We start from the raw sequence: 25823 nt of genomic DNA, 5'->3' as shown, positions 1-25823 counted from the left end.
CCCCCCGCCGCGCAGAGCCGCGGGCTGGCGCACGCCCGCTCCGCCCCGCCCCGCCCCGCCCCGCCAGCCCGGCCCGGCCCCGCCCGGCCTCGGACGGCGGCGGCGGCGGCGGCGGCAGCGCGGTGGGTGCCGGAGGGTGCGAGGCCCGCCCGGCCCGGGACTACACTACCCACAGTGCCCCGCGGCCGCCGCTGCCGCCGCTCCCACCGCGCATGCGCGTCACCTCGGGTAACCTCTCGCCGCCGCCGCTCGGGGAGACGGCGGGTGGAGGGGGCGGAGCCGGGTGCCTTGGTGACGTAATAACAGCGCGACGCGTCTTGGCGTTCAATGCGTGCGCCGGCGCCGTGAGGGAGCTCGGCGGACGGTGAGTGGCGGCGCCGGGCCCGGCCCGGCCCGCTGGGAGGGCCCTGGGGTGTCTCCGGGCTGGTGTCTGTGCGTGGTGGGGCCCGGGGGGAGGCCGGTAGGACAGCGAGGGTGGAACGCGCCGCCTCCGGGTCCGCCGCCGCTGATCCCGGCCTGCTGCGGGCACCGCCGGGGCCTCCTCAGCACCGGGAGCCAGGAGGCGGCTGTGGGGAGGAGCCTGCGGTGGGGCCGCGGCCTCCTGCCCTGTGGCACCCAGAGGCCTGGACCTGGGGTGCGCAACCCCCCCGCCCCGAGACGGGATTTTGAGGGGGTTGGGGCGCTCGCTTGGTGCGCGGGCCCGAGGTACAAGGGGAGGGACAGTGAGGCTGTGGTTTGGCGCTGTGGAAATAAGGCTTTTTGGTGCGTGGATGGGGACCTTTGCTGTGGCTTTGCGCCTGCTGTCCTGAGGGAACGTGTGTAAATTTGGAGCAGAGCTTGTTGTCCTTGACTGGAATGCAATGCTTAGAATGACAGAACAGTTTGGGCTGGAGGGACCTTCCCAGGTCCCGCACTGCCACCCCTACCATGAGCAGGGACATCTGCACCAGCTCAGGTTGCTCAGAGCCCTGTCCAGCCTGGCCTGGGATGTCTCCAGGGATGGTTCATCCACCACCTCTCTGGCCAACCTGGGCCAGGCTCTCACCACCCTCAGGGGCAGCAATTTCTTCCTCATGTCCAGCCTGAATCTCCCTCCTTTATTTTAAAGCCATCACCCCTGGTCCTGTCGCAACAGGCCGTGCTGAAAAGTCTGTCCCCATCTTTTTTATTGGCCCCTTCTAAGCCCAGAAAGGCCACACTAATGTCTCCCCGGAGCTTCTCTTCTCCAGCTGAACAGCCCAGCTCTCTCAGCCCATTCTCCCAGCAGAGCTGTTCCAGCTTCGGATCATTTCTGTGGCTCCTCTGGCCCCTCTCCAGCAGGTCCATGTGTATCCTGTGCTGAGGACCCAGAGCTGGACGCAGAACAGCAGGTTCAGGTTGGCATTTAAGGCCGGACAGGTGGGCGACACTGCAGCAAGCAGGGTGTCCTTGTGTCTTGTGGTTTTCAAAGGCGCTCTTGAAGCTTTAGTTGTTTGTCGGAATATGTGGTGTTAGAGCTGGAGATGTGGGTGTCGTCTGGGTGTCCTTTCGTTGCTTCCAGCCTCTCTGCTCTTTTCTGTCACTTCCAGCAGCTGCAGCTTCCAGCAACAGAATGGCTCTGATCGAGGCGTCTTCATAGTGGCTGTTCTGTGACTGGTTTAGTATTAAAGTACCTTTTGGAGTTGTATAACCGACTGTTACCTCAAAGGCTATTGCGGAAGTGGGTGGGTAAAGAAGGGAGAAACTCTGCCTAGCTTGGATTATCAGTCATAAATAAAAAGGCATTTTTGAGTACTGAAGAACTGAAACAGCGTGGTTTGCCTAGGATTTGTACTTTCTTAGTGAGGAAGTGCAGCTGGAAAGTATCTTCTCGCTAAGACAGCGGTGGTCTGATTTTGTTCATAAGGTGTATTGGGCACATGGTGGCCAGATGGGAAGAATGAGGATGGGAAATGTCATTTTTGTGAGCTCCATCTCCAGGAAGGTTTCTAAATCCTGTTGGAAACAGTCCTGGGAGCAGCTGGGACAGCTCTGAGCCCATCAGCATTTGCTCACAACTAGGAAACCCTGCTCCCCTTCTCCAAAAGGCAACACTGGTGCTCAGAGCTGAAAATCCACAGCTGTTTCAGAAAACATGGCTTCCTAACTTAAACCTTTCCTAACTTCTCCATGGAGAAGGTAAATTAATAATTAACCTCTGCCATCATACAGTCCACACTAGAGAGCGTAGGCAGAGTGTGCCTTGTTTGGCTGTAGTTCTCCCTAGAATTTCCGTGTGGTTTTGTTTGTTGTTTTTAATCTTTATTGCATGTTCACAGCTCTGTGTCCTGTGCAGGGAGTGCAGGCTTTGAGACAAGGTTTCTGTGAGTCTGGTAATTCTTTATTTGGCTTTTACTGACTTGTTTCCTTTGTCAGCAAGCGCAGCTGACTGTGCTTTGAAGCCAGGTAGCTGGTTCCTGTGCTCTACTCTAAAATGCCAGATAAATCTGCCAAATTCGCAGGGCTGTGTTGAGCAGAGACGGCAGCAGGTGTGCTCTTCTGTTCCCAGTCGCTGGTCTCCATAAAACTAAACAGAACTTTCTTTCCATAGGGACTATAAGAGATTTATTTAAGTTCTTTTTCATCCTGACATGAACAAGAATATAACACACAGATCTATTTTCAGGTTTCCTGCAGGCAGCTCTGTAAATGTCCATTCTCGAGCACAAAGTGCTTTAATTTTGGGGTGGCATTCTAGTGTGATCTCATTCTGGCCTGATGATTTTAACAGCATGTTTTGTTACTACTTGCTGACTATTCTAATATTTTTGTTCTGTTTTCTGCAGAAGTAACAGAAATGTGGAAAAAATGGATAAACCGGATTCGCTAACTACCAGTCTGCAAAATAAATACCCACAGTGGATGCTTACACAGAACCAGGATGGAGCTGTGAGTGCTCAAAAGGTACGCTGTCCTGTGGGGGGGGGTTGTTTTAAAGGCAACAACGTTGGCCCATATGCTTTCAGTTAGACCTGTGCCTCAGATATCTGTTATCAGACTGACTGCAGCCATTTGGTCCTATGAACTGTCATTAAGTACTGTTGTGTTATTTCTGTTTGCTTGAACCTCCTGAAGTCTTTTTAAAAATTAAAATATCATGTGTCATTCAAAGGCTGCTGCTGTTACCTTTGTAGAAATTTCTTCCTGGCTATTTCGAATTTCAGTGACAAAAACACCCAAGTATTGGGAGCTTTTGGTGCATTGCTCACCCAGTATAGTGGGCTGTACAGCAGCAAGGACTGCGGAGTTTTCATCTCTGTAGTTTGGGAGCTCAAAAAGCAGTGGCCTCAAGGTGCGGCCTGGGATGGGAGTTGGCTCTGGTTAAAGCACTCTGGCTTTCTGAACTTGCACAAGTTCAGTATTTCAGGTTTTGTAGCTCAGATACCAGAAGAATTACTTGATCAGCAAGATTATGTTGAAATTTCTGGTGCTCAAGGAACATTAATGTATCCTTGGGTGTGTTTTTTTTTCCTGCATACATGAGCTGATTCAGTATAAAATTTCCCACTAGAAGGGGCCTCCTCCGGAACATTTGAAACCGCTTTAACGTTTGGAAAACTAATGAATGAGAGAAAAGCAGGAAACTCAGTCGAGCAGGTTTTTTGTTCTGTGAAGTGGGAATGAAGAATTGGTAGCATGGATATTAAAAAATGCTAATTCAAACCAACCTGACTTGGGTTTCCTGTGGCACGCTGCTTCAACCAGCCCTTCCGGGAAGGGCTTGGGTGAAGACTTCGCCCTTTGTTAACTGAAGGAAATGTTTTGTTGTGCAAGTGTAAAATCAGAAGTATCTTTGTTTGTTGGTGTGGAATCTCCCCCTTGGAGGCAATTTATTGTTTCTGAAACTGCATTAAAATCTGTTTTATGTGTTGTGGCCTTTGATTGACAAGATTGTTTTGTTCTTCAAGTGTTATTGTGTGATGCTTAACCATTTCTGTTATTATTGGCATGGTGGCTTACTTGCATATTTTTAACCAACCTGAAGGTTTTGGAGACAGGTGAATGCCATCAGAAGTTTTGCAATTTGAGTAAGTTCATCAGTCAATAAATTTCAGTAAATACACTTCTGAAAGTGGGGAAAATGCCAGCTGGAGGGTTCATTTTCACCTTCTGTGCTTAAGGCTTGGATTTGTTAACCAGTATTCATCTGCTGATGGAGGATATCTCTGCTTTTAAATATTGCATGTGGTTTTAAATCCCTGGAGTTCATGTAGATATTTGTGAAGTTCCTCGCACAGAATATGTGGCAGGGTTGAGTGAAATGGGCTGCCTGAAACACGGGAACCTGAGCTGCTGCTCACAGCTGTACGGAAACGAAGTTGGCAGAGGATGAGAGCCTGAGCAGGTTTGGATGACTCAAACAATGACTTTAATTAACAAATTATAGCCCATTTTAAATACTTTTCCTCAAATTTCTGAGGTGTGGAAGTGCTACAGCATTTGAAGTAGCTTTAAGGGCGTTTTGACGCTGTCAAATTCTTTTTTTTTATCCCCTCATCTTAATCTTGGGAAGAATCCAAATAAACTAAATTGAGGTGAAAATTCAATCTCCATGCTATCAGTCCCAGTGTGTGGAGTGAAGCCAAGAAATTGGGGTATGAACCCAAATCTTTTTATAAAGGATGGGGTATCACTCTGTGAGTTGCTGGTGACACCAGCCCTGCGTGTGACATGTGGTGAGGTGTGGGTGACCCCCGGTGCCAGCTGTGCTGGGATGCAGTGTGTGCAGTGCTGATGCCTCTCTGTGGCTGGTAAAAGAGCCTCTTCCAAATGTCTTTTTTTTTTTTTTTTTACAGAAGTCTGCTGTTCAGAGGAGCATTTTGGAAGAGGGGCTGCCCTTCCTCAAGTTCAGCGGCTCCATCGTTTACAGCTACGAAGCCAGTGACTGTTCCCTTCTCTCGGAAGATATCAGGTAATAGCTCTTACTCTGTGGGTTTTCTTTCTCTTTTTTTTTAAGGAGTGCTTTTTTCTCTCTGAAAAGGACTTGGCTCCTCTCTCTGTCTCTCTCCTGACTGATGGAACATTCAATGTGTATGGAGGTCAACAGTGCAACCGTAGCAAACATCTGGTCGCATTGGCTGTCTGGTTATGTGTGGCACCTGTGTCTCACTTGTTGGTTGTGAGCACAAATGGAACCTGTTTCTCATGATGGAGAATTATCCACGTGAGACACTTCCCTGGTCCATCTGCAGTGCATGGTGGCTTCAAAATACATTGTTTTCCATTATGTGGAGCAGTTTTGGTTTCCCATTTGATCTGTGTGGGAGATGCCATCGATAATCTCGCAGTCCCTTGAGGCGAGAGCAGCAAAGGTTCTAGTGCAGATTCTGTGCCTTTCACGCTGTGGACAATTCCATGGACTCCAATGACTTCACGGGGAAATAGGAGCTGCAAGGAATTGAGCATATGTGTGAACTCATGGCTAGGGGAAGTATGTTCAAAGAAAAAGTAGTAAATTCATGATGCAAATGGATTACTAATTTTTCCCCTATTTTTGCATAGCACAACTCATTAGTGGTGGAAAAAATTTATACCAAACTTTCAGTGCAGTGGCATGAATAAATAACAAGAGAAAATAAATGATTCCATAGCCTTTTGTATCTGGTGGTTTCGTGAGGCTTGCTGCACGGCTGTTTATGTGCAGCAAGATCCGCTCAACATCTGGCGGCTCTGAAGGGTTTCTTGGAGCTTTTGGGATCCCCTGGAATTTCACCACTTCACAGTCTTGATTTTTTTCAAATGGTTTCTGTGTCCTGTAGATGTGAAAGGGAAATGTAGTGGCTGTGATGTTCTTAATCATCTTTGTGTAAGGTTACTTAAGGCTGATATCTAAATACTGGTAGAAGAACGGTTAAATATGAAGAATATTGTGTGATTTTGTTTGTTTGTTTTCCTAGGCAGAGTTTATCAGATGGGGCTGCTGTTGGATTTGATATTGAATGGCCACCATCATATACTAAAGGAAAAATGGCAAAAATAGCTGTAATCCAGATGTGTGTGACTGAGGACAAATGCTATTTGTTTCATGTCTCCTCCATGTCAGGTACTGTACTTCCTCTCTTATTAGTTGGGCCCTCTGCTTGTTGTGATTTAGTTTGAAGGGGAACAGTAGTCGATATTTCATACTACATTTGACAGTAAAAATCCATCCCTCTTCTCCCGCCTATAATAAATGGATTTATTCTTAGAGTGTTGCCCATGAATATCAAGAGGATCTTAGCCCAAGTCTGAGGTTCTGAACAGGGCAAAAGAGTTTTCCTTGAGGATTATTTTTCTCTCTGGGAAAGAATACTTTAGTTGGGTTTAAAAAATTCCAATCCTTGCTCTTATTATGAGCTTTCTTTTTTATGCCAAAGTAAACAAGGAACCTAAATTTAGCTGGCTGTTTCTTTTTAATTTGGCTTCAATAACAAAACCCCTCAAAAATTATGGCAGTCGTGCTGTTTGTTCCTAGTAGCTGCATTTTGTGACGCTGGTATTCAGAATGGGTGCTGGATACCTGGTGCGGTGCAGCTATGGGGAAAAGCGAGGGGAGATGTGCTTCACCAATCTGAATTCATTATGGATCTGAATAAAAGCTTCTAAATAAGGAAAACAGGAATGGGGAAAGAGGCTGTGATTTTATAACCTTTGGTTTCAATGTTAGATTGAAACTATGCCGATGAGATGTCTCTTGATTTCCCTGGGGTACGCGTGCTGCCATATAATAGCTGTAGTTTTAATGTTGGTGTTCAATCCTTTGTCATTTGCAGCAAATGGGGTGGAAATTTAATTGCTGGAGTCTATTCAATCTGGGAGGCAGAAAGGTACAAGTGCACAAAAGGTTTTGGTTCTACAAGTGAAAACATTTGTGGGCTGCTGCTGGGTGCAGTTGCATGTGGGCTACCGCTCACTAAGCATGTTACAGCAGGAGAATGGTGTTTCTGCCTGAAATCTTGTGTAGAATTTTTGTTCTTGCCAATGGGAGATGCCCCTTGAACTGGGTGAGGTGTGTCAGCCTTTTTGCAGGAGCCACAGCCAGTTTCTGCTCATTATTCAGAATAAGTTGGACTTGCATAAGTGTCAATGTTGGCTTAACTACCCAGTCGGATAAGGCTCAGGATATTTTTTGTTGCAGATGATTTGTACTTTTGGAGGAGGAAGAGTAAAGAGTTGTTGGACTGTATAAAGGCATCACATGAAGGACATGAATTTAATACATATTGATAGCTTTCCAGTTCTTAGCCTTTTTTTTCCGTAGAGACTCTAAGGAAATACATCCTGTTTCTCAGATTGTAGCCTTTGTATAGTATTAAACTAAGACCTTTTTAAGTGGTAATTTTTTAATACTTAGGATCAGACCTGCAGCTTCACAGCACAACTGATTCTGGCCGTTGTTGCACAAGAGTCTGTATAGTGTCAGCAGTAGCCATAAAAGTGTGGAGTTTCTTGTGTAATGCAACATCAGTGATGTGAAGTGATTGTTGAAGGGTGTAAATATTTAATACAGTAGAGAAAAAGTGAAATTTGAAATGAGAACCAAGCCAGAGCCCATGTACTGTGTGTGTACAACACTGTGTGTCTGTAGGTGCTAGAATTGCACTTAGCACAAATTCCAGGTATCCAGCTGTGGGTTCCTGAAGGTAAGTATTTAAATAAGGTGCTCTGAATTTTAAATAGCAATGAACACAGAGGGGAGAAAAAGGCGCTTCTGTTCAAGTGTGAAGTGTCTGAGACCGTTTTCTCTTGTAGAAACCAGGTTGGAAAGCCGTGTGCCTTTATTCAGTCCTGTAAACTTGAAAATATCCTTTAATCCAGGATTGCTGTGCCATCAGTTTGGGCTGAATTGAAATAGAATACTTGAGCGTCTGTGCGCGTCCTTGAATTTATTTTCCTACTTAAAAGACAACCTTATCTGGGCTTGGTGGAGGATCTGGCTGGTGAATTGTGTTTTCCAAATGCCGTTGTTGGACCAGCCCAGTGTCAGCACTGAGTGAGCCTCCATGGAATCTGTTCTCCTGGTGACTCCCCACGCGTATGGCTTAAACTGTTTCCCATGAATGCAAAATAGAATAATGGGGAAAGATTTTTCATGTGGAAAATAGCAAAATAATATTACACTTGGTTTTGAGCATCCGATTCTTAGAATTCAAGTATCTTATGCACGTAGAGGTTCTTTTTTGTTGCCGTGAGGTCTAATGATCACCAAGACAAATGAAATAATGGTGTTGAATTTCTCAACTGAACTCATTTTCAGATGCAGAATGAATTTGCATATTTCAAGTATTTCATTCCTGCTTGTCTGCAGATGATACATTACAACCAACTGGTGTTCCCAGTCATTCCAGAGTACAAGCAGCCACCTAAACAGAACAACTTTGAGGGCTTTTCCTGAAAAAGCAGAGTTTTTTGCAGATGGCCTTTGTGCTAGGATTTTGTCATTTCCATTAGACTTTCTGCCATCTTCCAGTATTGAGTTTCTCATGTTTGGGCTTAATCTATTTTAGGTTTTCCCAAGGGACTCAAAAGGCTGCTCGAAGATGAAACAATTAAAAAGGTTGGCGTAGGAATTGAGGGAGATCAATGGAAGCTGATGAGTGACTTTGAAATCCAGCTGAAGAGCTTTGTGGAGCTGGCTGACGTGGCTAATGAGAAAGTAAAACTTAACACCTTTCTGTTGTGGGAGGGAATCTTGTTATTGTGCTGTACGAAAGGAGATTTCCTTTTGTTCATAAGAGTTCAGTCCTGATAGCGAATGTATTCTGTAGAATAAAGGAGATGTATTACAATTTATTCTTAAAAAAAGGAGTGAGTTTAAAAGGAATTCTCAAGAATGTGCAGAATTCAGTGGTGTATTTCACTGAGCCAGTTCTTAATGAATGTTTGTCCCCTCTCAGACCTGCTCACCTTTTGCATGTACAAGGTACAGCTCTTTAAATGCAGCTGCTGATCTCTTTTCTCAGTGCTGGAAATGGCCAGGCTGTGCCAAGTCAGGGTTCTTTTGGAAGGGAGGTTTCCCTCCTGCTTGAGACGGGCAGGAAGCATCGAGGTCTTCCATGAAGTCCTCCATCCCGAGGTGTGTCTCACATCATCTGGAGCCATAAAAATATGTTCCTTTGCATGGCTCTGAAGCCGTTGTCACCTCTGCTCTCACACGGGTGGCATTCCCCACGCCTCTTATTGAGAAGCAGCGTTGCATTGATGCCCCATGAGTTTCAGCGTAGGTGGATTTCAGTTAGATATCATTTGATGTAGGGAGATCTGTGCCCTCTTATCAGCACAGAGAGCAGAAAGTTCTTTACCTTCCAAATCCTCCTGCCATTCCTAGTTCTAGTGGGTCCCTTTAAAGCTTTTGTGTCTTTTACATGCGAGGTTTTTCCTTACCTGTGCTCAGTCTCTCCATGCTCTTCTCTTTCCTTCTGTGCTTTGTGTTTGGTAGGATAATAGCAACAACTCTAGTTTCCTGGTGGAGGACAGAGATTTAGACTCCGAAATAATACTACTTATACCTTTCTTGGTTCTGTGCTCTACATACCCCGTGTAAATAACTCGCAGTGGGAGAGGGACATGCTCTGTTATCAGCACTCAGGGCAGTGCTCTCTGTGTGAGCCACCTTGAAGTTTCCATTCCTAGTGGGTTGGAAGTTGTGCAAATTAAACTGTTTTGCTGGAGCAATAGAAGGATCTGTTTCTTTCCAAGCTTGCGAGTTTCTGTAAATCAAGGCTTTTTTTTTTTTTTTTTTTTTTAATCCCCTGCCCCAGCATCCAGCTCCTGGATATTTTGTCACGAAACTGAGCAGTGTGATTTCTGATAGCAGCTTTAAAGCTTTCTGCTGAGGAGAGAACACACCAAAAATAAACTTGAAAGCAAAGCTCGAGAGAACAAAGAGTAGGGTTATGTATCATGGCACAATGCGAGGGGGAGGGCTGGGGGAACCTGAAATGAACAGCTGGGAGGTTTTTTGGTCCCAGATTTAAGGGGATGAGCTGTGCTGCTGCTGCCACCGCTGTCAGGATCCACAGTTCTGCGTGTTTTGCAAGTTCTCCCAAGCTGGAATCGCAGGAGTCTGTGCCTACCGGTCCCGGGTCCTTGGGGTGGGAAGGAAAGTTTCTCAAACTGGCTCTTCAGACAATAGCATGTAGCAACTGTGGTTGGCAACTGCAATTACAAAAGCAATTGAAAACAGCAGCGTGGCGGGGCGATTTCTGGGGATTTGGGTTAACTGCTTGCCAGTACGTGGAACAGCATGAGCGTGGTGCAGAACTGCACTTTGTGCTTGGTTTCTCAGACATGCAAAAGGTGACAAAAAACCTGATGGGCAGACTGGTATTCCTGAATTAAATAAATTCCTGGTCTTTTGATACTGAGTTTCTCTAATTAGAAAGCCAAATAATTAAAAAATCCTAGAGAAGGGAGGGATCACTCTGAGTCCATGGCTTTTATTTTATCAAGCCAGAGACTACACTGTACAGATATTTCCTTTATTTTTTTTTTGGTAGTGTGGCAATACCAGCTCACCCTACGTGGACTCACCAGACTCTGTAGTCTTTCCAGGCTGACTGTGTAGGTGTGTCCTCTAACATGACAGTTTCAGAGCAGGAAAATATGGCTTTCCAAGGGCCAAATGACCTGTCAGGATGATGAGAGCAGAGTTAGGCCTGGAGAGCAGTCACTGCTTTGAGGAGCTAGCTAGTCTGACTAATCCAGAGCCCTTTAATCAAGGTTTAAGTACACTTCACCACTTCTAGGAATATATTCTGCCAAGTCCAATTACTTTCCCTTTTAAACAAATCCTCTTTCTCATTTTTTTTCCCTAGCTGAAGTGTAAGGAGTTATGGAGTCTAAATGGTCTGGTAAAGCACCTTTTTGGGAAGCAGCTTTTGAAGGACAAGTCTGTCCGCTGCGGTAACTGGGAAGAATTTCCACTCAAAGAGGAGCAGAAACTGTATGCAGCCACGGATGCCTATGTATGTAACAGAAGAGATTCTGCCTGTATTGATAAATTCCCTTCTAATGTGGTTGTGGCTGTTGTTTGTAATGCCTTCTTGCTATGGAATATACCATGAACGTAGGAAGACTCTGTGCTCTGCTGTGGATATGGGGTGCTTAAAGGTGGAAATGCCACTGAGTAGGTTGCTGCCCAGTTCCTTGTCCGTGTTAAGCTTTCAAACCCCTGTGTTCACCCAGACTTGTCACAATATCTTCTATGTTGAAGCTGGTCCTGCTCGTACTTGATCCAGTGACCTGTCTTGTTGCTGAGATCACTTAAAGAGGATATTGTGGTGAACATTTCACATAGAAAATTGAAAGAATTTTCACGTAGAAAGAAGAAAGCCCTTTCCACAGCAGCCTTGAGCCTTCCTCGAGGTTCTTACCTCTTACTGTTTCATGTAATTGCGAGATATGCCTTTTTATTTAAGCCTGTTCATGAACCAGAGCTCCTGGAGGTTCCGCTGCGCTCTGAACGTCCCAGGTAACACTGACACCAACAACTGTGCCCACACGCTGCCACTGCAGGGATGCGAGTTTTATCTGCATCCGTATGGTGTAAGCTGAAATTCTTGCAGCACAATTATCTCACTTAGATGTAACATGCTTGAGATATATTTATTAAAAACAATAATTGCTGATTGAAGTGAAGAGGAACAGGCTGCCCAGGGAGGTTGTGGAGTCTCCTTCTCTGCAGACGTTCAAACCCGCCTGGACACCTTCCTGTGTAACCTCATCTGGGTGTTCCTGCTCCGGCAGGGGGGTTGGACTGGATGAGCTTTCGAGGTCCCTTCCAATCCCTAAAATTCTGTTATTCTGTGAAGAGTGGGTAACTTTTTTTTTTATTCCCTTGTCGGCAGGTATTCATTGTAGCTTGTTAGTGCTTAAGGGTGTGTTTTCTGCTGGGGTTTTTGGTCATCCTGAGCTGCTTATGAATGAAAATCCAGTTTACTCAGCTCCTGCTTAATGTGGTATGTCAGATAAAATTAATAAGCAGCTTTGAAGAAATCTAACCTTCTCCAGTGGTTAATCCAGCAGAACCACAGTATGGATTACCAGCAAGAGTTATTTCAGTTGTATATCAATTTGTGCAGCTCTGTAGAAGCCTCTGCATCTTCACCAATTTGAAAAGAGGTTTTCCTTCAGTTCTGTGAAGGGATTTTCCAATGTGCTGCCAGGTGCTTCCCTCTTCCTGGGAGAAAATTGTTCTTTACAGCAGTGAAATAAAAACCTCGGCTTGTATTACTGCGATTGGGTTAGATGAGGGGAAGGGAAGTGGTACCGTGGCCCCTATTGTCTTTTCCAACCTAGGAGCCATACATATTTTCTAGTTTAGTTAAATCATGGAGAATTGGCACCTCTGAAGATGCAGGACCCAAATGGGCAGGGAAAGGAGCTCTGGCTGTCAGTGCCCAGAGCTGCCTGCTGCAGCTGCTGTAACCCGCTGTTCCCAGGCAAAGCCTTTTTTTCTTGCTGACCTGCTATTTGGAGGCATGAGGGACTAACCTGGTTCTTTCTCTTTCCTCTTCAAGATGCTTCGATTAACATATGTAGCCTAATTAGCACATTCCTGGCTTTAGGCTGCATTTTCCTGTTGAAACTTATTATTGATATCAAGGGAAACCCTAAGCACACAGAATTTATCTTAGTGGGTTCATAGCTATTCTCTTGGAGCGTGATGTAAAATCTGAATGAGGTGGAGCAGGTGGGGAGCAGAGTACCTGGAGCTCTCCGTTTGCAGCTGACTTTATTTTATAAAGTCTAGATAAGAGCAGCCACTACAATGTGGACCCCGAGTCAGGACTTTGCTGTTTGTGAAGCGTTCTGTAAATCGTGACATGGTTGTGATGAGCAGCGCACTGGTGCGGAGCACTGACCGTTCTGCAGTGTGGGCCAAAAACTCAGGATCTGATGTTCACAACGTGTTTGTGCCATGGCTCGCTGAACTCAGCCTTGGGGCTTTTTTGTTTAGTCTCAAAGATGTGGTTTCTCTGCAGAATGCTGAGTACTGATTTTTTTTTTTTCCCCTTTTCTTTGCAGGCTGGCTTCATCATTTATCAAAAACTGAAAAATATGAGTAACAGTGACTGGAAACTATTTGGTTTAAGAAGAGGTAAATTACACTTTCAGGGATTTTCTCAGTGTACAATTAAATGCTTTAGTTCCCAACAGGTTTTTCAGAGTATCTTTGTTTCACCACTGTCTGGCTTCTTGGAAGTTAGAGGCAGATTCCAGAGAAGCCTTTAAGGCTCTTAGACGACTTGGGTTACTGTACTGTGGAACTGTTTTCTGTAGTGATGTAGGAATGCAGTCTTGGTATGCTGTTTGTTTCTGCTGTATACAGAGATGGTAAGAATTCCTCGTGTCAGACCAGTTTATGGAAACACTTCAGTGAGTTAATTCTGCTGATGCGGGGACAAAAACCTAGTTTAAGAAGGAGTAAGACCCCAAAAAACACGTGTTACCAGCTAATGCTTTTCTTGAGGTGCATAAATAGGACCTTTTTTCTTTTTAGAGCAGCCTAGCTTGATTTATTTGATCAGAAAAGTGACTCTAAAAATCTTAGGTTTTGTTCCATTACGTGCTTTGTAAAGAAAGCTAAGCATTTTATGTATTATGTTTGAAAGGAGGAGGAAGGAAGTTTGTTTCCTTTCCGTGCTGGCTGAATTTTTCTATCTAAGACAGGTGGCAGTACTACTCCCTTAAGGTGAGGTATAATTTTTTTGGCTCTGGTGTATTTGTGTTAGCATCTGGAAGCTGTACTGAGAAGGATCACTTTCTAATGGTCCCGTTCTCTCCCATTTTTCCTGAGCATGTGTAAATGGGCTGCTGGAAAAGCTGCAATGCTGAAGTGTGGGGAAGCATGGCCCGATTGCGTGTACACTGGCAAAGGCTGTCTCATCAGCGTAGATCTTGTGGAAATGCAGTTACTCGAAGGGAACCTGTTTGCATATAGATGTTACACCTCAATTATTGTGAAATAACTCTGGTGCTTCTTACAGGTGACATGTCATCAAAAGACATCAAGGAGCACTTGACTTCTCTAGCTGAAGAGATAATGGGCCTGGCTTCTCACATCCCTGACTCTTCTGGACAACTTGAAAATCTGCAGAGGTGAGATTTTTGCCAGCCTGTCTCCACTACACCTGTAAGATCAGTGTTTTGCTCTTCGATGCTGAGGTCTGATGCAACAAAATGCATTTGTTGACAGCCGTGTCTGTTATCTGTGCATCCTTTTCAAGAAGAGCAAGCAGAGTACATTTGATGGGGAAACTGTCTTTGTACACAGGTATGGTAGAACATAGCTTGTCATTGGTCTCATTGCAAGGAGTTTGACACTGAACATTGCCAAATCTGTGTTTTCTTGCTGAAATGCACAGCAAGAACTTTTAGGTATTTAAGATGCTTGCCTGACTAACTGCTTGAAGTCTGGAGGCTTCATACAAGTGTGTGGGCAATACCACAAATGGTGTATTTGGAGAATCTTCGTAGGGCTATTCAGTGTAAAGAAATTTATTTTTCTTCTCATAGAAGATGAGTGCCAACTACATTTGAGTGACAAGCCTTTGTCTGAAGTTTTGGACAAAATCTATGCAGACAACCAGACTGCTTGAGAATCTTCAGTTCTGCTGTGGCTGAGATGTATGTAGCAACTGCAGCAATCATTTTGGTTCTTGTTTTACTTTCCAGGGCTGCAGAAATATTGTCTGACTTAAGAGAGAAGGTCAACACCTTAAGAAGAGTGCTGTGCAGTGGTTCAGCTTCCCCCTCTGTCTTGGAGCGGAGCTGTGGTGCAACTTCAACAGCAAAACTTGAAGTGGAGTCAGGAAATGCTGAAGCACAGGAAGCTGAAATGCCTGAATTTGCTAAAAAACATGAAGGTGACTTGAACATCTGCTCTGATGCTACGCTAGCTGGCCTCTGGGAGGAAGATATGGATGGGGAAGAGGCAGAGAAACGTGAAGCTGTTGTGGAAGACGGGGCTGAAGCAGCCAGAGATGACTTCATGTCACTAGACATTACTGAGCAAGAGCTCCAGATCCTGGAATGTCAAGCTGCTGAAGAATTTCTCAACGAAGCTGCACCTGAGGTAATGAGAGAAGCCCTCGTTAATCATTGACACTCAACAGAGGAAGTGATCACATCCAAGACTTTAAAAAACTGTTTTCCTGAGAGAAAATGAAAGTGGATTAAAAGGGCTCAGAGTCTGGAATGCATTTGTGGAGGTAGTTAAGCGCTGAGCAGCTCCTCAGTCATGTGGTTGGGAGGATTAGAACTGAATGCAGAAGCTCTAGATGTTCCAAGTAGTTTTCCTTTTTCAGTTGCTCTGTTACCTAAGAATTTCTGCTGATATGGGTATTTCTGCGTGTGAGCAGCTCCAGCTTGGTGTGAGTAAAAAGCAGATCTTTAAGGGATCTGCCAGTAGTGGTTTCCTCCTAGTGACTGCTGAAGTGTGGATCAGTGCCTGTTAAATCAGATTATCATTTCCTTACATTCCAAGTGTTTCCTGCATCTGGTGACATCTCTCTTTTTCTTTAAGACAGGGACTTGTTGCATTCTAATATTTTTTTCAAATATGTTTTTTTCATGGGCAACCTTCAGAGGTGAATGTTTAGCGTAGTTATTTGCATACAGAGATAGTTCATAGCTTATACAGAAGGTTGAAAAGATGTGGGTAAAGCATGAATAACTTTGCTGATAAGTTTTGGTTTTTTATTTTTCCTTAGGAAGCAAGCTCCACAGACAACGAACAAAATATTTCCTGTGTCATTGAAAGTGATGAAGAACTAGAAATGGAGATGCTTAAAGTGAGTTCCTCAGGGTTTTCAGGTTTTAATCTTTTGTAGTGATGATGCTCTTTGGTCTTAGTAGAGTGTTTGTACTTGTATAATTTTTTTCCTGAAAAGAAGATTTAGATGCTGAGTCTTATTTTTTTTCCCCCAGGCCTTTCCTAATCCCTCAGACTGTGTATGTGTTTCTGGTGAAGTGACTGAACAGTTCCAGAGCAGTCACAAGTGTTCGTGTGCTTGTGCACAAGAAGGTTAAGTGTGTTGCTTAGAGCTGAGTAAGAAGCAAGATTCAAAGGTCTGGGGGAAAAAAGAGTTTTATTCCAGGAAAGGACCAGGGCTCTTTTGGATGGTTCTCAGTGCTGCGTGTCAGTCTTTTAGAAATGGAATTTAGGTCCAAAAAGTTAACTTGAATAGAAGTAGTTTAGTGTTCTATGGAGTACCATGTTTTGGAAACAATGAGTGTAACATAACATTGGGATCCCATTCTTTGCATTTCTGGTTTTTGTCACTAACCTCTTAAGTCAGTTCTTGGCAAGACTTCTACCTTCATCTAGTTAAAGTGGGGAAAAAAAGGAAAACCCAAACTTTTTTTGTTTTATAAAACAAGAAGTTCTTATGTCTTCAAAATATTGATGCAGTAGTTTGACTGCTGTGTTTTCCTTTGTCATATGCCAATAGATCTAAGTTAAGCCAAAACCAGACGAAAACTCGCATGTCCCTATGCGTGTCACCCAAGACATGCATTGTATCTAGCCTTTCGTGCTCCAAGTCGATTTTCTTTTTTCTTGTGATTTCGCAGTCTTTAGAGGATGTAGACAATTCTAAAGGAGCTTTGACTGAAGGAGAGTCCAGCAAAGCCAGGAAAACTCCTGACACAGAACTGAACGCTGTGCTGGATGGTGAGGAAGATGAAGGCATTGAGGAAGAAGAGGAGGAACATTTGGGTATGTCATGAGTTACAGTGCATAACAGAATAAAAAAAATAGTGCACTCTGTAGAAGCAGATGTGGAGGCACAGTGACATTTTTGTGATTGGTTTTTTTTAAAGCACAAGGTTAAAGCTCACCTGGGTTTCAAAAGGAATACTTGCCAATGTGCGAAGATGAAAATTTCGAAGCATCCTTGGCATGATGTAGTTGATTTCTGCTGTAGTCAGTAGACATTAGGCATACTTGTTGGGAGCAAAACTGATCTGAAAATTCACTGAAAGTAACAGCATCAGCCAGGAAAACATGGGCTGCTAGATGGGGACAGATGAGTTAATTGTTCCTTTGTTCATTTCATCTCTATTAAAAAAAAAAAAAAGCCTGACATGCTGCTAATCCGGATGTGCGCTTGCCCAACAGACACAAGCTAGATGGAAATATAATGCTTTCTACTGCTGAATGTTAATTATAAACTTCAACGGAGATCTCAAAGATGTTTCTTCAGTGTTCACAGCAAGATTGGGGTCCCCTTGTGTCATTTTGGGACTGTGACTTTGTTAGCAATGTGTAGTGTTAAGTATTGATTGGTATGACTTCGGCAGGGTCTTTAAAGGCATGCCTGGTAAAACATCTCTATTACATCGCCTGAAAATGTTCTAAATCATGCAGCTATGCATTACAATACCTATTGCTTTATTATCTCGTTAATCAAGCCATATGTTCTCTTCATGCAGGCTCTCTGAGGAGCCTGTTGGCTTTTTTTATCCTTTTATTTTCAATCCTTTTATTCTAGCCTGTAAATATCTTCCAAGTTTTTTTCACTGAAGTTACTTAAATCCTAGGTCCTGCGCGTCATTAACCATGAGCAGACTGTCAGGACAATGCTTTGTCTTTTTAAAACTTAATCACAGACGAGGTTTCTTCTCCTCTCTCCCACTAAAGATCCATTGCTGCCAGTACCTAGTGAAAGCCAAATCACGTGTCTGAAGACTTATTTTGGGCATTCATCTTTTAAACCGTAAGTATGTTTTGCATTGAAATGCATACTCTAGTCTTCATGTTCTTTGCCTTCTTTTAACTCAGATGATTTATCGCTGCTTATTTTAAAAAACGTTCACAGACTTGGGCCTCTGCAAAGTTCCTAGGAAAAATAAAAGGCAGCACTTGCTGCAAAATGATGTCAAAATAAATCTTAAGTGTTAACTACTATATTGTACTCTGCTAGTAGAGGATGAGTTTCTTGCCTCTTGTGGTGGCATGCCTCCTGTCAAAGTTTTATTGTATCAGGTACTTTAAACCGCAAAAAAGCTTAAGCCACACAGTATTAGGTTTTTTGTATGATTAACTTTCTTAGTCTGGTTTTCCTTCGTGTGGCTCGAAGAGAGACAGAAGCTTGTCCCTCATCTAGAGTGGTGTCATCTCAATGCCTTGTGTGCTTTTGTACGTGAACGTTGCTGTTACGGTTCTGAAGTTTAACAGGGATGGAATGAAACCTTCCTGAATGACCAGTGGTGGGTGGCTTCCGTGCAAGATGCAGCCTGAGAGCAACGCTTGGGGTGGGGAAAACTATTTTACTCAAAATAAACTTTTGAAAATGAGGTGGGGGGGAGGATTTTTTTTAATGCAGTGTACTTCCTGATGAACGCCTGTGAGACCATAAAAGGATGAGAATTGTTTGGCAAAATCAAGGTCTTGTTTGAATATCTGGTGTTGAAGATCACTGTAGTTTTCCCAGTGTTTGTGGGGCAGTTAATGTGTGGGAGACCCAGTTTGGTTAGTGATGTTCTGTGAGTGGCTGCATCCCGTGTTCCTCACCTTGGTGCTGTTGGCAGCGCTTGCTGCAGCGTCGGTGGGATGCCCTGCGGTAGTTGCAGTGGTCGTAGCCTGCTAAGAGAATACTGTAAGGCAGCCAGGAGGGTTTCTTGAACCTGAATTTGCACTGAATATGCAGTTTCACAGAATTTACATGCTATGTGTGGTGGCAACAGTGAAAGATTCCCCTTTGTTTAATTTCAAGGGTCCAGTGGAAAGTGATCCATTCTGTTTTAGAAGACAGGAGAGATAATCTTGTTGTCATGGCAACTGGTAAGTTACCTTGACATCCTAACAAGTCAGAAATGTTTTTCTTTTGGGGGAGAGTAAGACTGAAACTTGGAGATGGTCCATTTGGCTGATATGAGCAGGGTACCCTGACTAAGTCTGAGCCAGCTGTGCTGGCTCCTTGTATTTCTGTCCCAGTCTTTGCCACTGACCTTGGCATCCAGAGGGATATTGAATGGATATATCTTTGTTCCTTTAGTAGCAAAACAAACGTAACTACTTTTCCTTAGGGCTCAGCAACATGTTAGAGTTGTCCTATATAGCTGTATATTATAGCTGCAGAGAAAGCATGATGTCTAACTTCTGGGTTTTTTTTATTATTTAGGATATGGGAAAAGCTTGTGCTACCAGTTTCCTCCTGTTTACACTGGATTTACAGGAATAGTCATCTGTCCTCTTATCTCCTTGATGGAGGACCAGGTGCTGCAGCTGATGTAAGTAAAGCAGTAGTAAAAAGCTACTGCTCTGTTTCCTGTGGACACTCACAAATTTTGCTTGTGACATTTTTTTTGTTGTTTAAAGTTGCAGCTTCATACAGCAAGCTGCTTGTGTGTCAGCTGTAAAACATATGTTTCTCAAGGAACACGTGCAAACTGTGTAAATAATCTAAAGATGGCTGGATTTGCCAGTTGGGTGAATTACAGGCTGAATTAGCAAAGGGTCTGTGCTGGAGGTGGTTCTGGAAGGTGGATCCCTCTCAAGTATTTCTGAATCCACAGACCATTTCTGCACAGACCAAACTGATGAGGGAGCTTCACAGGCTGCACGAGCCTCTGAGACTTCTGTCACAATTTGGTAGGGCTTCCTTGGGGCCTGCAAAGTAACAATGACATACAGCTGGAAGCCCTTCAGATCAGAGATCAGATTTTGAAGATGGACAGTGATGTGGGTCTTCTCACATCTGACCTCTTTGCTCCTTAAATGGTTTGAAGCAGGAACAGTTGGATGATGCTGAATCCCTCTTACGGGAGCAGTTATAGGTGTGGTCAAGACAAATCTCTCTGATTTTAGTGACTGTTAATGCTTTCTGTACGTGTTTTCTGTTGTAACAGCTGATCACCTCTGAAATTTTTTGCTTATGCTACTGCCTAGTACAGTCTGCGGGAATCACGCTGAGTTCAGTCCTGCCTTGTCTAACTTAGAAAGAACAGGTCTTTTGTGAAAGAGAGGTTATAAAGATTTTTTTTAAAGTAAGGAACATCAATTGTGTGTTATTTATCTGGTGCAGATGAATGGCTGGGCAGCCTAAGCTCGCTCAGTAGCCAGCTCCTACACTGAGTATTAATCTGCAGGGTGTCTATGTGTATTCAGTCTCTGCTTTGGCTTTTGTACTGGTTTCCTCAGTAGAAAGGGTTTATTCACCACCTTCTCAGTGGGTCGTTCATTTGGAAGGCTGAGAAGACTGAATTTCTGCAGCCTGATGCGGTTCGGTAATTTGTCCGTCAGTCTGGGTGCAGTTCTGTGAAGGACTGAAAGGCGGAGAAATGAGGGAGGAGAAGCTATCAGAACAATGGGCTGTAATGAAAATTCTGTTAGTCACCAAGTTAAGAGGATGGGCTGCAGCTTCCTGAAACAGGTCAAATACAAAGTGGCCGAGTTGGTAAGTGCGACCACTGAATCTGTCATTAAAAAGCAGCCACCTGGTTGGAAATGAGCAGATGCAGTCAGCAGCAGTAGTTCACAAAAGATAAAAGGTAAGGCGAAGAAATTGGAAGCCAGTAAGGCTTAGATCCAAATGTCATGAACTGCCTGAGGTAATAACTAAAGAAAACACGGCATTTTCTTGGTTTTGGATGTGTTCTTAGTAAACTTAGCTCTTGGGCAAAGAAAATCATCTTAATTTCTCTGATTCCTTATTGCACTAGTGAAGTGTGTGTGTGGGGAACAGCTGGAGGGAAAGTGGAAGAGCGTTTGGGTGGCAGCAATAGTCACCAACAACTCCTGTTTGAAAAAGTTCCCTGCAAAGATCCTTGGAAGAGGGAAGTCTGACCCTGCAGCTTGAATTCCTTTTACAAAGTGCTGGCACAGGCTGAAAACCAAGGCAGAAAGCATTGAGCAAATGTGTTTGTGACTCTGCTTTATTTTCTGGCAGAATGTCAGGAGTTCCAGCTTGCTTTCTTGGATCGGCTCAGTCGAAAGAGATCAAAGAATGCATCAAAGCGTAAGACCTGGCTTGGCGTTCTGGGGCTGCGGGTTCTGCCGTAGCTGTGAGGGGAAGGACGTCTCCCTGATCTGTCGCTGCTGAAACTCCTGATTGTGGCTCAGACCTGGAACCTGTCGGTTGGGGATGTTGCTCGTGTTCACCCCGGGGAGATGAGGGTTGTTGGCTCTGCTTTGTTGTGATTCGTATAGGATTTTACATAGGTCTTAGATGTCTGTTTGTCACCAGCTCATCACTACTGTCCTTTCTTGTTCTAAATATCGGCTCTTTGCCTTTTCCTGTAGTGCTGTTTACTGCTTTGCTTTCCTGTGGGTCTGGAATGCTTCCTACTGTCTTCATTTGCTTCTTACTCCCCACCCATAAGTCTTTATTTTCAGTAACATCTTCTAGACAATCAGAGTTTTGTTTCATGTGGTTGATTTGTCTGGGGTTTTTCCTTCCATGATGGTGTATTTTCTTTATGTTGCAGGGGTCAGTACAGAGTCATATATATGACTCCAGAGTTCTGTTCAGGCAACTTAGAGTTCCTTAAGGATCTTGACCAAACTATTGGTAAGTTAGGGATAAGGTGGTGGATGAGTTGGCAGGCAGCTTAAATTTGTAATTATGCTTAAACTTTTTAAATGCCTGAACGTTTTTTACCAGTTTCCTACCACTAGTGAGCTCAGAGGCCAATAAATCGTGTCAGACGATGCTGTTACTGCTCAAAAGATAATCATATGTGAGTAGTGTCTTTAGCATGGCCGTGGCATGGAAACGTTGGGTGAGTTTCTGAGACCAGAGCTGCAGAAACACTCATCTTTAAATCACAGGAAGTGAAAGGTATATCACTGAACAGCCTTTTAAGTGTTCTGACCTCTCTGATCTTTCTCAGAATGTAATGATGAAATTGTTTTGAAACACTATACTGCACCTTAAACTCCATTCTCATCAAAGAGCGATGCAGCTGATGCATCTTATACTAGGATAAATCCAAGGCACGTAAACTCCAAGAATTTAGACTTTTTATTAAGGAGTTGAGTTTCTGGTGCTGTAGGCAGGCAGGACTATTGAGGGGAAAAAAGCAATTCACATGTCTGTGGTTTCCCTCCAATTCAGAAAAGAAGTTAATTTTCCGGGGCATATTTGACCCCCCTCACTTTTTCTGGACTTGTACTTATCTCATCAATACAGTTAGAGACTCGGGCCTTGTTTTACAATCCAGGAGACAAAAACAATGACATCTGTAATCAGTCTTTGTGACTATTGTTAAGGAAGTCTAGGAAGAGGGGAAAGAAAAAGCTCCTGTCAGAGGTATCTGAAGAGTCTGACCCATTGAGAGGGACACATTGGTGGTCTGGAGCTTGGCGAAGGAACCTGGATCTGTGGATGGTGGTGGGGAAGGCTCTGAAAAGCTCTGCAGCCTTTTTATGAAAGAGACAGTTATTAAAACAGGCTTGGGGAGCTGGTACAGCAGAAAGCATCCTGGAAACAAAAGTGTAAGCAGATTGGTGCCTTCACAGGAAAGCCTGCGATTGAGCAGAATGTGATGTTTGTGTTTTGTGACTTTGGGTGCTGGTCTGTTTGCCTTGTTCATGTGTCCGTGCTGTGGTTTTGTCCCCTCAGGGATCACCCTCGTAGCTGTTGATGAAGCTCACTGCATTTCTGAGTGGGGCCATGACTTCCGAAATTCCTTTAGAAGTTTAGGCTTATTGAAGAAGGCTCTGCCATTGGTGAGGCTTTGATACATTTGATTTCCAGTATAAGAGAAGGATTTGATCTCACTTTATACGGTAGTTTGAAATTTTAATCCTTCGAGGTTGCTTTGAGTGTACTGAGCACGCTGGTTTGGAGTTAATGCAGTCCCTGTCAAGTGAATGAGTTTTGTGGGTTTTTCTTCTAAATGCTTCGATGGAGGATAATCTGAACCTGGACTACCAGAAACTTGTGAAAATTGAGGACTTTGAATCTCTATACTGTGGAAGATGACCCAAAGCTTCTGGTTCAACACTGAGGGATTTTTATGTTTTTTAAACTGGCTGTCTTGTCAGAGCAAGCAACTGTAGTCTCTAGACAGTCCTCAAAGATTTATTGCATAAGCTCCACAATTTAGACCTGCACTTCAGATCCTCTCCTTGGAAGTTTTGTCCTACTTTTCCTAATTTTAGCCAACCGAGACAGAAAATCAGTGTAGTCTTGAAGATATAACTAAACAAAATGCGCATTCAGAATAAAGCCCTTATTTTAAGTGTGGTGTCCCTGTCAACTCTCGTGAACAGTGTAAGCTCTAGGAAGCTAAATATTAACTGTGTTTATCAAATAGCCGAGCTGATTCAGTGACCATAGATTAAAGCGCTGTTGTGGTTTTGACTCACGGTTTCTCATGGTTTGAAGAAGAAAAAATCCATGAGGTCTCTTTTTTTCTGCTTGTCATTGCAGGTTCCCATTGTGGCTCTAACTGCAACTGCAAGTCCGTCAATCAGAGAAGACATCATGAAGTGCCTGAACCTGAGGAATCCCCAGGTCACGTGTACCAGTTTTGACAGGCCTAACCTGTACCTAGAAGTTGGACGGCAAAGTGGCGATATCCTTAGGGATTTGAAGCAGTTCCTTACTCGGAAAGGAAGGTAAGGCTTTAAGCCTGGTTTTGTCGATCCCTCAGATATGTGTTGCTGACGTAAGGTTCTCCAGGTTTGTCTGACCCTCAGAGGACCTGCTGGCATTGTAGAAATTCAGATCATTATGACGGAATGGCCAGCAAGTAACTTTACAAAAAGTAGTGTATAATATGTGCATGAATCCTTCATAAATCTGAGGTATTAAGATTTTTTTAATAAAGCTAATCTGAGCAGAACTAGGGTCCTTTTCTGTGAGCAGACCCAGTGGTGTATCCAAGGGGGTGGTTTCCTGCCCCTATCCTCTCCTTGTTGCAAGCTACGTGTGCCTCTACAGCACCATAAACTATTTTTTTCATCTCAACCTTGCAAAAGTGACAGCTGTTAAAGTACATTTCCTGATGACTAAGGAAATCAAGAGGCATTATCCTGCTGCTTCTATATGGGCAAAAATCTTGTGTCTTGCAAAAGAAACTTAGGAGCACCAAGTGACTCCCCAGTCCATTTTTCCACACGACTGGTGTACAAGTGGATCAGTTAAAATCTTTTTAAATTTAGAAGTCTTCAAAGTTGAACTACTGGAAAAGCTACGTTGCCTTTTCCATGAAGTTCAGTTGGACTTTTTGCAGAAGGGTGACTTCTGCTGTGTCTTTACACGCTGCTGTCATTTATAGCAGTTCTACCTACGAGTTTGAAGGCCCCACTATTATCTACTGCCCTTCAAGAAAAGCCACGGAACAGGTTGCATCTGAGCTGATGAAACTGAAGGTGGCCTGTGGCACGTACCATGCGGGTATGGGAATCAAGCAGAGGAGAGAGACCCATCATCAGTTCATGAGGGATGAAATTCAGGTATGTAGGAAACTAAGTCTGCCTGTTGTTTTTTTTCATGATTGTGGAGTCTCCGGTAGAGGAAAGAATTTGGAAGTATCAGCACGTTTCCCATTTGCTCTATCTCCAGTTCTGGGCAAAGAAATTGCTGCTCAATGCTGACAGTAAAAAGATTCCTGGTTTGTTTCAAATCTCTTTAGCAAGTCTCTTAAATAGTCATGTCTGAGGAAAATTGTGGAGAAGAGTTAAGCTGTGACTGCTTGTGTTCCTCCTCAGAACAGCTTTTGTGCCCTCTATTTGAGAATAACTGCTTGAAGACACTCAAGCATTCGCCACAACGCACCATCGCTCTCATGTTTATAAACCTCTGCTTGTGCTCTGGCCAGAATCAGACATTTTTATCACCAGGACTGTAGAAGCAGAGTTTGAAGCTAGTTTATCCGGGCTGAATCTGGAGCCCCTAGCAAGAGGTTGTTACAGCTGTGTCAGCGTTAATCCAGGCATGTTCTTGATGCTCATTTCAAAATGTTCCCCATGTGGCTCCTGTTTTGTAGTGTGTTGTGGCTACAGTGGCATTTGGAATGGGCATCAACAAAGCAGATATCCGCACTGTTATTCATTACGGTGCCCCTAAGGAGATGGAATCCTATTATCAAGAGATCGGGAGAGCTGGGCGTGATGGGCTTCCTGCTTCTTGTCACGTCCTGTGGACTGGGACGGACTTGGCCTTGAACAGGTAAATGACTGAAAACAGCCGTTTTGACATGGATAGGCAAAATATAGCAAAAGGAGCAGGGTGGGTTTGGTTGAAAATGCAGCGGGTTTGTCAGAAGGACCTCGAGTCCTTTCCTGCATACATGCAGCATGAAGTCCTCTGTGCTTTTTCTGGAAGATAATCCATAAGTACACTGGTGTTGATGAGTTTGTCCTTGTTCCAGTTCTGCTTCCTGAAGGTATCTCGCAAGGTGGGCAGTGACAAAACCTGGTTGCTTCTCTTGTAAATCACCTGACCTGTTTTTAGACCTGTCCAACCTGCTTTTAGACCCATCATCACCCCTTGAGTACAGATACTGTAGAATTACTTGGTTTCTGTCCTTTGTCTAGATGTCTAAATGAAGGAAACTTTTTTTTAGTTTCCTTTTTGACCGGAGTTCTCATCATACAGGTGATGACTTGTGTCATCAGATGGCTAGAGCCTGTGAAACCATCCACTTCCAGGCAGGAAGACAAACTTGCTTTGCTCATTTTTGAGCTGGAAAGAGTGTAGCTGTGTTCATGTGGAGCCCAACACCTGCAGAAAGGGCCTGTTCTGCGTGCTGGGTGGCACAGGGAGGTTAGTGCAGACGGTGGCTCTGGTTTGGCTTGTGCGGCAGCTCAGAGCAAGGGCAGAGCGAGCGCTCCCTACAGCCATCACATCCTCCCATGCTGTTTCCTC

At 44.1% G+C, this 25823-nt stretch overlaps 1 protein-coding gene across 4 annotated transcripts in view; it reads left to right on the top strand.

Moving 5' to 3' along the window:
• The first annotated feature begins 212 nt into the window (after nt 1–212).
• WRN (WRN RecQ like helicase) overlaps nt 213–25823 on the top strand; it is a 41493-nt gene continuing 15882 nt past the window's right edge. For 2 of the 4 annotated variants that reach the window (XM_065634744.1, XM_065634743.1), the window contains exons 1-20: nt 213–364; nt 2805–2922; nt 4815–4930; nt 5916–6061; nt 8505–8653; nt 10815–10964; nt 13027–13099; nt 13989–14100; nt 14677–15076; nt 15714–15794; nt 16576–16720; nt 17645–17720; nt 18720–18787; nt 19128–19236; nt 20895–20963; nt 21433–21515; nt 22569–22675; nt 23382–23569; nt 24232–24409; nt 24943–25124. In XM_065634744.1, coding sequence (XP_065490816.1) covers nt 213–364; nt 2805–2922; nt 4815–4930; nt 5916–6061; nt 8505–8653; nt 10815–10964; nt 13027–13099; nt 13989–14100; nt 14677–15076; nt 15714–15794; nt 16576–16720; nt 17645–17720; nt 18720–18787; nt 19128–19236; nt 20895–20963; nt 21433–21515; nt 22569–22675; nt 23382–23569; nt 24232–24409; nt 24943–25124 — 2702 coding nt within the window. Of the gene's footprint in view, nt 365–557; nt 635–2804; nt 2923–4814; nt 4931–5915; nt 6062–8504; nt 8654–10814; nt 10965–13026; nt 13100–13988; nt 14101–14676; nt 15077–15713; nt 15795–16575; nt 16721–17644; nt 17721–18719; nt 18788–19127; nt 19237–20894; nt 20964–21432; nt 21516–22568; nt 22676–23381; nt 23570–24231; nt 24410–24942; nt 25125–25823 lie in introns of those variants that run through there. The other 2 variants (XM_065634745.1, XM_065634746.1) reach the window with 2 other exon arrangements.

The sequence above is a fragment of the Caloenas nicobarica genome, chromosome 4 (genome assembly GCF_036013445.1).
Source record: "Caloenas nicobarica isolate bCalNic1 chromosome 4, bCalNic1.hap1, whole genome shotgun sequence".
In the NCBI taxonomy this organism is placed as follows: Eukaryota; Metazoa; Chordata; class Aves; order Columbiformes; family Columbidae; genus Caloenas; species Caloenas nicobarica.
Note: the sequence above shows the minus strand (reverse complement) of the source record. Positions and strands in the feature narration are given on the sequence as shown.